Raw genomic sequence first — 13,634 nt, 5'->3', positions numbered from 1 at the left:
TATTCACGCCTGCACGCCATTGAATAATATAGTAGAAGAATATCGTGTACATTGAACGTGGCACAATGCACTTGCATGGATGTGTGTGTGTGTATATATATATATATATATATATATATATATATATATATATATATATATTAATAATAATAGAACTAGAGAAAACAAAATAGCGGCTCCATTACACAGGTTAGGCAAATCATAATCAAATGAAACCAAGTTGATTTAATGCAGAGTAAGGAATAGTACAAAGTTTCTAAATGTTAATGGTTAATCAATTCAATACAATTATGTGGCCACATTCAAAATTGTTCAATGTATAAAAAGGCACACCCAAAATAGTCGTTACTTTTGCATCATCTTGCTTGTTACTTGGATCTAGAAGTTACGTTTATTTTGTTGTTGTTGTAAAACTTTGTTATTAGTATCTAAAATGTCTTATTGCGTTTGGATTTAGCTTATATACAATCCGTTGTTTTTCGATCGATTCATTTGTCTTTTTTTTTTCTTCTTTTTAGCTTACATTAGCGCTGTTATTGTTGTTTTGTTATTTTTTGTATATTATCATTTATATGAAAATTCTATCGGGCTAAAACACTTAGGATTGTATGTACAGTGGCAACAACACTGAAGTTTTCCTATCTGTATCAATGGCAAACAGTAGTTTTCATGGTGATTACAGTAAAACGTGTATCAATATAAACAAGGCAAACCAACTACTCACAATATTAAAAATATACTTTACTGCTTCTCTCTTCGAGGATAAGTTTTAACAAGCTCTCATCTATTGCGAAAGTACACATTCTGAGTGACGGGTTCGTTATATAGTCTACTATGTATTGAATTTTTTAATTTATTTTGGTATCACATTCAGGAGTGAAATGCATGAAGTAATTAGAAACCATTACACTAAAATTTGTTTACATTTTGACAGCAATAGGTGAAGCATTTTAGTTTGAAAAGCCGTAGTCAAATTTCAACTGCGGTGGAATGTATGGGATAGCGGAAACCTAACATACTATGGTTTTAGTTTAGTTTGTAAAGACACGGTTGTGCAAGTTTTCCAATATATAAGTCTATTGTGCCTATGGTAAACTTGTTAGCAAAATATAAAATCCAACATAAGCTTCGGTAAATTGCCCTCATAAAACTAAATCTATAATACACAGTTAGAAACCATTGCCAAGAACGTTCAGCGCAAAGTTACCAGATTTAAAACAATCAAATAACAACTATCTCGAACAGAAAGTTAACGACATGTTTTCGCCTGAAAGAAACGTCTAGCGTAGGAATTATGATTTTTTTTGTAACGAAACGAGATCAAGTGGTAATTATGAACATAATCGGCAGAGGATATGGCTTTTGTTGTGGAAAATTTGTCGGACCACGCTTATGCTTTCTATAGGAGTAAAAATGTCTCGATATTTGATTAGAACTTAAATGTGCATCCATGCGTTACTTGGACAATTTGAACATATTGATAATCAATTCTTAACTAAAGACATAACTGGAAATACTTAGCTGAATGAAAATGGTGGATAAAACGAATAAATTTGAATTCCTAAAGCTACACACCATAACCGAAAGATTTGTTATAAAATTAACTAATATTTGAGGCGTATATCACATTGCAAGCTTGGGTTTATCGAAAATCTCGTTAAAATAAATTTGATTATGTACTAACTAATCTGGTCCAGAAAGCACGACTCTCACATTATATTGGGTATTATTTCTGTGATTAGAGGTAAGTGTAGAACAAACAAAAAAAAACACCTTGTAAAACATAGAATTAGATTTGTGACTAAACGAGCAGACATTTTATGATAAGAGGCAGATAAAATTATTTCACTTGACATTATTCGGAAATTGCTTTGCGCTGACAGTGTCTGAACAACATCAGCTCAATATTTGGTTGCAAGAATTAACGAGATACACGGCAAGAGTGATAGGGTCAAATATAGATATGTAGGGGAAAGCAGTCCATAATCCACCCCTGGGATGATAAAATGGCCCCATGTTGTTTTATTACTTTCCCATTTCTAATTCTGGGATTTTATGTGCAGAAATGCTATTTTAAGTAGGGTAGATGTACCAGTCATGGCATACGTTCCTAATATGATGTGTTCCAATTATGGTGCATGGGAGTTCCATAGATCATAATTGGAACACACAATGATAGGCTATGACTGGTAAATCAACCATATACTGAACGTGTGGCTTTTTTAAACCAGCGGAAAATTATGGACTTCCTCTACTTCACTTGTGGAATCGCGGTCGAGTCAAAATCAAACCCAACCTTTGAAGAATAAAACTATTTTCCTGCAAACATTATGAGAAAGATCACCACAAATCGTGCTAACTGGAAATTAAATTGCAAATTCATGTTACGTTTCAGAAATTGAAGGATTTCGGTGATGATAAGAAGGTGTAAACACCTGTGTTTTGAATGGTAAGCCGTAAATATTCGGCCCCGTTCTCCTAACTTTAGTCATATGCAATCTTGTTAATGTGTAATCAAGCATGAGAAAAATCGTTTCAGTTTCCATTTAATACTTACTCACACGCATACAACATCAGAAACAAGTAACGGCTTGTGCTAGCCGCACTGATCGCAGAATTAAGGTAAATGTGGAAATTTGGAAACCTTATTTCTGATTGATCTTACTACACGCTATTTTGAGGCTACTCAGTGACTGGGTAGACCACATTAAATTTTTGCATAATGTATGAAGTTGTCAAAAAATGAGTAAACTGGCTCATGACTCAGATTCTGGGTAAATTATTCTGATAGCAACTTTTCCTATGTTCAAAATGGCGCACAACTTTAAAGTGAACAGACGATGTTTGAGCATGCAGTGAGACAAAAACAATTTTGGGAAGAGGACTACTGTTGGCACATGGAATTTTCAAGGGAGTGGATGGTATGGTAATAATTAACATAATTATTTAGAAAAGCATTTGTTCATATCATTGTTTAGTGCATGTCAAAGGAGATATGCGGATTTTTGCAAACTTACACAGAAAAGGTGTGCAAAATGCGGCAACAACTGATGCAGTAGTATTTTGAGGTTACTCATTTTGGAGTCAAAAATCACTCAGTCCAGCCAGCAGAGAAGTTTCCCAAAAATGGGTAAACATGCTTTTACTCAAATTTGAGTAACCGTGCCTATGGAAGAAACTGGGTAACGGTTACTCAGATGATGACATTATAATGAGAGAGAGAAGGATTAGTATTTTCCATTTAATTCCACCACTTTATTTGCTTATCCTTGACAGATACGCGTATTTCGTCTACAATGTGCAGACTTCTTCAGTGTCTTGTACTAATACTCGACTGTCGAGTATTAGTACAAGACACTAAAGAAGTCTGCACATTGTAGACGAAATACGCGTATCTGTCAAGGATAAGCAAATAAAGTAGTGGAATTAAATGGAAAATACTAATCCTTCTCTCTCTCATTATATAGGTATTCCACTAAGACGCCCACATTCATCAGGATTGATGCCATTATTCAACTGAGTAAACCTTACCCATTTCAATAGAAACGAATGAATGCCCCATATAAATTATTTCGTCCAGGAAGAATATTAAAAAAACATTATGAAAATGATAATTCTGTATCTATTGATACCAATAAACTATTTGTTAGAGTGATATACTTCACTAATTAGCTGCTGATAGCTTTCGCCATCTAGACTATTACATAGCTGCTCCATTTTCACTGCTTCACTTCTAAAAAAATTTTGAACGGTGAGGTATGGGATTGAAATTTTAAAAAGCTTCTTTTTTTCAAACAAACCTTTTTAATATTTTTAAGCGTTTCAAAGCTTCTCTCCATACATCAACGTGATTTTTTTAATCTGCATCTTCAAGCCTTTTTTCAAGGTGACTACGAGAGATGTGAAGATGCATTTTAGGGTGACCAGACAGGTAGATAATACACTACAAAGAGGACGGAGATCAAAGTAGGTGCTTCATGAAAAAAAAAAAAGATTAACGTTTGTTTACGTTTAATAAAACATCAACATTGGATCCCCTCTCCCTAATAATGTAATTTTCTACTTGGCTGGTCACCCTAAAATGCTACGACATTTATGCATCTTTCTTAAGAGGCATGCAACGAGAAACATTGCCAAACATGCAGAACGGTATCTGACTGATTTTTCAACAGTGTTAGCGGCTGCCACATTTTTCTCCGTTAACATCGAATGATTTTGATTTAGAATTGGAAACTGTCATGTCGGTAACAATGCTTCTGGGGATAATAACCTTGACCTGAAACAATTTCAACCTAAACACTTTTCAATATAGCTATATTGCTAAATGAAGTGTAATAATATTTTTATGCAAAGCGATTGAATTATTTTCAATACTGAACATAAAGATTCAACGGCTCTTCAATAACATTTATTTACTTCACTCTTTTAATACCTTCCTTGACAGTAGCTTCACACGTTGAGGAACTCTTATAGGCGTTTAAAACATCGCCTCTTGCCTAAAAGCATCGACTCTGGTCTAGCACTACTTATTATGTCGATACAAGGTCTAATAGGTTTGTTCCCGGGCTTGCTTTTCTGTAAGATTATGTACAGCAAAAAGTAAAATTATGTTCCTGTACTTTCTACACCATATTATTTCCTTACAGTAACTTATATCAAAAGCAAAAAAAAAGTAAGTACAGGAACAGACCTATTATTCCATCGACAAATGTACAGATACAGAGTATCACAAACGAAGTAATAGACGACTGACTGCCCAAGAAATCAATTAAATCCAGGTCTGGACTGAAACTTCCCTAATAAAAGAAATACCATAAACGATCGATAACCCAAATGATGGAGCTATTCCTCAAATACTTTGGATGATAACCTGAGCACGTTACTAACCACACAAATGTTATCAGGGTTGGCTGCTTATAATGAACACCCGATCATTCACACACTCACCGCTTTTTAGTTGTCAGTTCTAGTGCTGATGAATGATTGCCAATATCGAACAGTTAACAGCAAACTTTAATTGAAATCGGAGGAGGTCGAGTCTGGTCAATTCGTCAGTTGGTGCGGAAATGCTCAACACTTTTTGTGACTGTTACAATCAGCAAGTCACCAACAAGCCCACTAATTTCTCTTTTTGCAATAGAATGCTGGTGTACAGCTTACACAATGCTCAGATATAGGGCTTTCGTAGCCGTACACACCAAATTTTGAATCAGCCTTCCAGCAAAACGAATTGCTGAACAGAGTCCAGCAAAATTAAGATTTACTGTGAATCAAGCATACATGTTTGTTTGCTGGATGATCAGTAAAATACGGGAACTGTCAAATAGATCGCAATTTCGTAAGTGGATTCTTTATCGCATGCCTGATCGCAAGTTGATTTTATTTTTTTTATTTTTATTTTATTTTTTATGAATGAATATTTTATTTAGTCTATCAGTATACTCGTAAACCAAGTAAAATTATCGTCGATCATCCACGGAGTAACCCAAGTAGGACGACACATCTAAATCTCAATTCTAGATGCTCAACAAATTTTACACCAGCAAATCAATCTTCTAATGTTGGTCGAGAAATTATTTGTCAAATAGCTTACTTTAAAAAAATTGACGGTAGACCAACAAGCGGATTTCAATCTTCATTTCCTATTAGATGCCAAACTTATCACAACTTTTACATCACATGTATCTATGGTAACATAGTTTTATCTGCCTTTTGATCACAAAATACATAGTTAAAACAGATTTTATCAATACACTATTCTGCTAACGAGACTAAGCTGGAGATTTTTTTATGCAAACAATAGTTGTACCTACATAAGTCTACTAAATATGAACTTTTGCAATCCATTATTCACTGTTAAAGATGGTGTAACAAAACACGGAATGCAATTAATGCGAAAAATTTCCCTATCGAAATTTGACAATTTCTTGTCGGTTAATAATTATCACAAAAAGTTAAAGCCTTTCAAATTAATCCAGTAATGGAAACAATAAATCAATCGAATTTACTTACTGATATGTAACGAGGATTCGGAACAATGATTCACTTCTTCATCCTGGTTTGAATTTGACCGTTTCACAGAGTGCGTTCGATGTCGGTTCGCGCGCTGTTGCTGAGTTGTGTATACTTGTAATGAAACCAAATCGTTTCTAGGTTATGCAATTTTATTAAACCTGATTTTTTTTGTTTATCTTGTGTTACGTTAGTTCCCAATAAGCAAATATTTTTTGACATTAGAAATCTATATTCCTGTATTACTTCAGAGAATTACCACTTATAAGAAATCTAGACAAATTAACTTCACATTTATATATGTTTAAGTCATCCATTTTTCTTTTTTTCTATTTCAATAGCTACATCGCTGAAAAAAAAGTTATAACCTTTTGTTGTTTTGATTAGTGCGTTGTTTGTTCAAATTTCAGAGCTGGTATGAATTTCCTGTAACTATCGAAGTAAAAAATGGCACACAATGCTTTGTAATATGTTTTCTTCTGATACTGCTATTAAAAGTGAGTTCCGGTGGATACGCTTCCGAAGTTTGACACAGTTTAGTAATTAAACAGTACAATCGTTGAAGACCGAAAACAAAGTAGGAAGACACGTTTCCTGGATCAAATTTCGAAAACGTTTCTGGTTGTTGTTAGCTGCATATATTGGTATTGATTTGACTTTTTTTTCCATTACTGCTGGAATTCTTCCAATCTAACCATCGATAATAGTGCGTGGTACTACGCGAGAGGAGACATTTCAAAGCTAAAGAAGGTTTTCATGACAGTTTAGATGTAAGAGGGCTCAGTCGTTGGTTCGATAGTATGAGACTTGTGTTTGTAAGTAGAAACGCTAGGAGAGATTGTATTGGACCGATATATAGTTCAAAACTACGATTACTACTTGTTATCCTTTTTTTTTGTCAGTTTTCAAACATCACAAAATTCGGTTACACATATATAATTCATGTTCAGCAATTTTATCACATTAGGGGAATAGCACACCTCTTATACGTACATATTGGTCAATAACCCTCACTTCGAAGCTAAAAGTATGTCAACGTATAGAATTTATATCTATTAACTGAATGCAAGCGAAGCGAGTGTCAGAATTTCAATTTTATCTTTAGTGTGTGCACTCGAAAAAGATTGTTTAAATCACTAGTTTTTAAAAAATTTATGCTTGTCTAGAAGAATAATCTGACTGCCATGTTCAAATAGATTTAACGCAACTTGCATTAAATCGACCACACAAACAAAAACAAAATAAAAAATTAACAAACTTCTCAACTTTAATCCTAGGAAACACTAAGCTCCTTTATTGCATAAGGTTCAAAATTCTATACCACGTGAAAAAAAATCCTGTATAAAAATAAACAAGCAATTAATTCTCAAATCTACCGGGGAAAAAAGTAATACGGAAAGCACTTTGTCAATTACTAAAATCTACTGGAACAACAATGAAGCACCTTTCAAGATCTTTGGATGAATTGTACCTTCATTGCTTCAACAGCAGATACCCATTGTTTCCAAAACATTCATTTCCTCATGGGTTCGGTCTATACGGTTGAGCGGAGGAAAATTTCCACCAATTGGAATACCACAGCAAGGTTGGAAAAAGTTTGAAAACCTACTAGTAGGTAGGTATGTAGTATGCACGCTAGAAAAGTTGATAGTGAAATGACTACTAACGCTTCAATCACACCGATATATCTGTTTGTTTACTTTTTTGTTTGTTTGTTTGTTTGTTTGCTTACGTTGTCACATGGACTATACATTGAATGGTTACAAAAATAAAGCTAACAGTATGCGTTGTATCATTTCTCACACGATATATTTTGCGATTAGTTGTAGTAGTTGCTTTTCTGTAGCGTTCTTCGAAAATAGAAAAATTTAGAATTTCTATTACTAGGAAGGAAAGATGAATAAATGTTTACTTGTAAGAACCACTTAACACTACTTCTTTGCTCTAAAAATATGGTTCTCAGGGTATAAAATTGCTTTATTGCTACTTGAGAATGTCTTCGAGGCTGGTGCATCATGCTTTAGACGACGATGTTTCGACGTTATTTTTTTTTTCTCCAAATATTTTTCAAATTCATAATGCTCCTTAAAATATTTCCTATTTGTATGCCCGCGAGTGACCTTGCGTTGCATGTTAAACTTCTAACACATACTGTCGTAAACCATGTACGAGTGCATAAACGCTTCTCACAGTAGACCATTAACGTGTAATTTGTTGATTAGGTGCATTCTTAGTCAGTAGATTTCTGAAATGCTTCGATTAACTCGTGTGATAGCCAAAAACTTTACGCGAAACGAAGAAAACGTATACGTAATATTGTTATATTTTGTTCCACAATTCAGCCGCCTATCATTTATGTCCTGTTTTAATGATAGATTAGCTGCTTTGATTTGATATTTTCCTTCTCTTACTACTTAGATGTTTTGCATCCATGTCACAGTACGCAAGCGACGGCATCATTCTATTGTTATCTACCGGAACAGAAGTCGTTAAAAGGATTACAATCTTTCTAACACGGAGGGTAAAGCTTCGGATATTACTAACGGCGTTGGCGGTTCCACCCTGGCTGCTACCGATCAAACTGTGTCTACTGTTCTTCGCTACTCTCAAAGTATTCCGATGCGTTGCCGCGGCAGATAGGGCAAGTTCGATTCGACTGGAATAGTAGGAAATAAAGTTGGATTAAAATGCGATTTGTGGATTGAAGTTTCTAAGCTTATATTGCTGCTTGCATCGAAAATTGGACTACTCCAATAATGAAAAAGTGTAATAAAAGTGCACATGTAGTTTTAAATTATCATCAGGTCTTCAGAGAACTTTTATCACACTTTTTAATTATAAAAAACGCACTTCTTAGTCCAACTTGGTGAAATGCGCAATACTATGTTCTCTATTGTGATGATGTTGGATTATACTAACAAAGCTAAATTTATCTGTTTTAATACAGCAATGGTCTATAACATAAAGTATTGCAGATTTTGATTAGACTCCTGTGCTAAAAATAAGCAAACAGTAACATTGGATATGAAACTGAAATATTGAGCTTCTTATACTTTTCTAGAGCTCGAATTCAATAGTATAGCTATTCAGTACTGTTCTAAAGCTGCTGCTGTCACTTTCAAATAAGTAGATTCTTAAATTCTTTAAATTGTTTAATTTCAGGAGTCTAAAGTGGTACAAAATGCGAAATAAATTCCAACATTATAATTGGTTTCTTTTTAATTATTGTCATTGTACGTCCTGCCCCGATGGTACATTATTAAAAAAAAAAGCAAAAATAAAATGTAATTACTTATTTCACAAAGAATCTAGAAGTGCACCGGGAATAGCTAGGATAGTATTCAATGTGCCTAGCCTTTAACGGATTTGGTGCTTTAAAACCTTTGGAATTGCACACCGAAATTTACATCACATCACCGCTAGAAGAAATACTTTTTGTATCTTGTTTGTGTAAGCCTTTGGAGGATGGACTTAAATATTTGCTTATAATAAAACCTGCGGACTGGTGGACTGTTTGTAAATAAATTTTATCGGCTTTCAGTCTTTTAGCGAGTAAAACGATGTTTTTCCTCTACTCCCAACGTTTCAATGGTATATTCCATCTTTTTCAAGGGATCTATAAAACGAAAACAAACCAAACAAATAGATTGACAAATACCAACCAACTTACACCCAACAGACCCACAAATGTTACCCACTTGACTAGAACGATACAAAATGACGGTTTAAAACCAAAGTGACTAGCGCAAAGAAAGTATAGTGACCGATAGCTCTTCCGTTTTTTTCGTTTTTCCTGTTTGATAGTAATTATGACTATAGAATATGTGTTTTTAGACTCCGACAACTAAATGACTAAATTGATGCAAGATTTCGATCAAGTGACGATAAGCACTGTTAATCACAGACCACCTGACAAAAAACGTTATTTTCTGTAAGTCACCAAACTTGTAAATTGTGAAACATCTTAAGCTATGTAACAATTCTTTGTAGATCCCTTGAAAAAGATGGAATATACCATTGAAACGTTGGGAGTAGAGGAAAAACGTCGTTTTACTCGCTAAAAGACTGAAAGCAGATAACATTTATTTACAAAAACTATGTGTTTCGAAAATCGAAATCTAGCTATAACACCGCAGCGATCTCACTAAAGTTTCACAATTTAAAAAACCTGAATTTATCCACTAATGGTGAGATCTGACCCTTCTTACGTATTGATGTTATGTGTGGCATGATGGGTTTTGTCCCTTGAAAGGAATTGGAAACGACCCAAGGTGTTCCCCGAACATGTTTCAAAATGTCAAAATGTGATCTTGGGTTCTTGATATAACCACAATTGCACTTGTTTTATGATAAATGTTGATCCAAGTTAGAAACTGGACACTTCCCAAGGGTTATACGGAGCATGTCCAGATGTGGTTAATTTGGTCCTGGACGCTCAATATGATTGGAGGTGTAACATTATGGGTTTAACACGATTCCGGCAAATTATAGACTCACGACTCGTATTCACCGGAACGTGTCCCGGCCATTTATCCAGAACCAGTTGTCCGATTTCTAAAATATAAAACAGCGTTCTATGGGCATTCACTATAGTCTTCATCTATGTGATTCCTAATCTTCTATTCGTTGTTTCCTAGTTTGAAGTGGTAAAGACTAGGGTTCTGATGCATGGTTATTATCGGTGTCAATGCATTATTTTGTTGCTAAGGAATCCAATTTTGACTGACAAAGGGGCACGCCTCTGGAGGGTGCTCTCATCCTTTGAAGGGTTCACAGAAAAAAACCCTGAATTTTAAATGGTGAGTAAACATCCATGCATGCACAAATGCATCCATGTAAACTTCCTTTTCACGTAAGCTAGCAACTTGCAAGAAATGTTGCTTACTAAGATGGATGGTTCTAGAATAAGATTTATGACTTGATGTTCCGATCATACCGGTAGAACGCCGATCATGGAGTCCTTTTTGAAAAGGTCATATGTCCATTTGTCGATCAAAAAATCGATTGACTTGATTCGCTTTCTACCGCGAATTAAGCGATGGATTTGTATTATATTGTTATAATACTATAATGTTATAATGTTGAAAACTACCATTAAAAGTTTAAATATTGAATTAGGAAGCATCCCTAATCACGCTTGCAATGCATGTTCCCGCAATGCATTAGAAATAGGAAAAACGAAACAAATGGGAGGAAGGGGGTTGATATTCCAAAAACAATCACGTGACATACTTAATGCATAGGGTAGAGAACCACCGACAAACCGACATGATCCTTAATTCTGACTTATTTCTGAAAATAGTAAACGGCCGATTTAAATATACAGTGATCCAAACTGTCAAAACCATAGGATTTTTTGATCTAGATATAAATAATTTGTCCAGAATAGATCAGGCACGAACCAATTTATAACTTTTGCATGCGAGTTCATGGCTTAGCTAAATATGTCCCGCGAACACAGAGCTAGATGTCAGTAGTGTGCTTTGGTCAGATATTTTATTGTCGGTGAGAGAACTGCTTTGGCCTAATCGTCCATTTTGGGCCTATCGAGAAGAAAACATCAAATAAATCCATGATTTCGGCGTTAACAAGTCAATTATGCGTTTGGTACGATTCTTTAGTTCAAAAACTAACGAACGAAGTCAATAAAAACGCGTGATATGAATGTTTGCACCCATTATTCTCAAAAACAATTCCGATAGGCCGAAGTGAATTCAATGTCGATTCAATGGCGTTTTAATGCATTAAGCCGAATTCAGAATCAGTTTGGAGTCAAAAAGCTGTGTCAGATTTTTTACCAATATTGCAACAATTAGCTACTCTTCCTTCATTAAATATTACGATACGTACGGAAAGGTAGAAGTCATCTGCAACGAAAAAATTCCATCTTGTGAAAAAAAATCCGCTCGAAAAACGGCTCGGTTGTGCTTAGTAGGCTACTCCCTGAAATATTGTACGTAGCATTATCGCGAAAATACCGCACCGGTCAGGGTGAGGGCGGGTTAAGTTGGTAAATTGTTTGATGAACAAATGGACATAGAACCTATTCAAAAATTAATTGAAAGCTTTCTATGTCAATACCAAGGAATGAATCTGAATATTGTGTGGCAAGCACAACGATATCGAGAAAATGAGAAATCGAGAAAATGTCTAACCCGAATGATTTCTGGGATTCGTAATACCGTGCCTTTACTGACTAGGCCATCTGAGGCTCCCAAAGTGAAAGTGAAAACCTTGATTAATCCACCTACCGGTTACAAGTGCTTTCTCGTATAATATTAAATAGCATCAGTACATATTCATATTCCACAGTTGGCCTGCTTATTATGTTGCTGCGCATTCTACCTGCCACATTGGACCTCCCACTCCTCATCCGTCAATGGGACTTAGACCACAGGATTCTCTTTAGTCCTGGGAAGCATCGTTGAAAAGACTTTGGAAGCCCTTGATCTCTCTAACACGGGCCTGCCTATCGCTGCCTGTGCTCTTCACAGATGTTCCGGACCCGTTGTTGGATGTCGAGAGAAGGTCTTCCAACCTGTCTGTTTCAGTCTGTCAGTGCAGTATTGTATGCAGCTCTCTCCCTTCCACCACGACTCCATCGTCCAGTGATGCATTTGAACGGGCTCAATTTGAGATCCGCACTTGCAGTCAAGTAGAATGAACGCCCGTGCTATTCATAAGAAAGAATTCGAGGTGGGTTTGCCTGAACGGAAAATGAACGCTGGGTACCTTTGTGTTGCTATGGTTCGTTTCACTGTTATTTGGTGTCTTCCGATATCCACTTATGGATAGACCTGGTTTGGTATTTTTTGGAAACTATGTAATGCTTCTCGGCAACCACAGAATCTATTTGGACGCAACAGTCGCCAAATAAACCGCCACGGATTTATTGACCATTGAACCGAATAGGATACCACCAAATGGATACTAAGATCATATAAAAAACTTTCTTAAAATTTTTCGAACAGGTCAACTAGTTCGGGAGATATGACCAAGACACGATCCGGTTTGTATGGGCCATGAGACTAAATCTGTCCTAAAACGAATAAATCCCATCATGTAACACCTCAGAATTCAAAATCTAGTTCAAAAGTAGTCATTTAAAGTGGCCACATCTGGTAATGTTTTAAGAACCCCGGAAAGTGGCCAGTTTCTGACTTGGTCAAAATCCATAATGCAATACAGGGGTTGTGCGAATTATAGGGTACTAGCAAAATTTTGTGCAACTTTGGACTGTTGTAACTTCGTTGAATGTTGTTAGATTTTTAATCTTCAAGAAGCATTCGACTGAAAAACTAATCAAATTTCATGGTGTGGCAATGGAAGTGACCATGGTTACCGGATATCGGAGATATTCCGGGTTTCCGGAAAGCATGTCTAAATTGCTAAATTTGTGATAAGTTTTCTCAGGGTGTCCGTAACAAATTTGTGTTTTTTGTTCATACGCCGAAAAAAGAACCATTTTTAAAGCGAATGACGCACCAAAAGCTAAAATTGGCTCAGAATCAACCAAGATATGGCCATTTCCCTGGAATCGATCCTGAGGGAGGGTTCTTAGTTCGGTCTCTTGCCCCATTGCAGTTTCAAAAAAGATTTGAGATGACTTTTTGAAAAAATCG

General features: G+C 35.5%; 1 protein-coding gene across 2 annotated transcripts in view; it reads right to left on the bottom strand.

The window, feature by feature from the left end:
* Positions 1-491: 491 nt before the first annotated feature.
* LOC135712868 (RING finger protein 44-like) overlaps positions 492-13,634 on the bottom strand; it is a 29,469-nt gene continuing 16,326 nt past the window's right edge. For both annotated transcript variants that reach the window (XM_065235949.1, XM_065235950.1), the window contains exon 9: positions 492-8,668. In XM_065235949.1, coding sequence (XP_065092021.1) covers positions 8,600-8,668 — 69 coding nt within the window. In that variant the 3' untranslated portion in view covers positions 492-8,599. The remainder of the gene's footprint in view (positions 8,669-13,634) is intronic.

The sequence above is a fragment of the Ochlerotatus camptorhynchus genome, unplaced genomic scaffold (assembly GCF_037179485.1).
Source record: "Ochlerotatus camptorhynchus isolate MF236.1 unplaced genomic scaffold, CSIRO-AGI_Acam_v1.1 ptg000510l, whole genome shotgun sequence".
In the NCBI taxonomy this organism is placed as follows: Eukaryota; Metazoa; Arthropoda; class Insecta; order Diptera; family Culicidae; genus Ochlerotatus; species Ochlerotatus camptorhynchus.
This window is presented reverse-complemented; position numbering and strand designations above follow the sequence as displayed.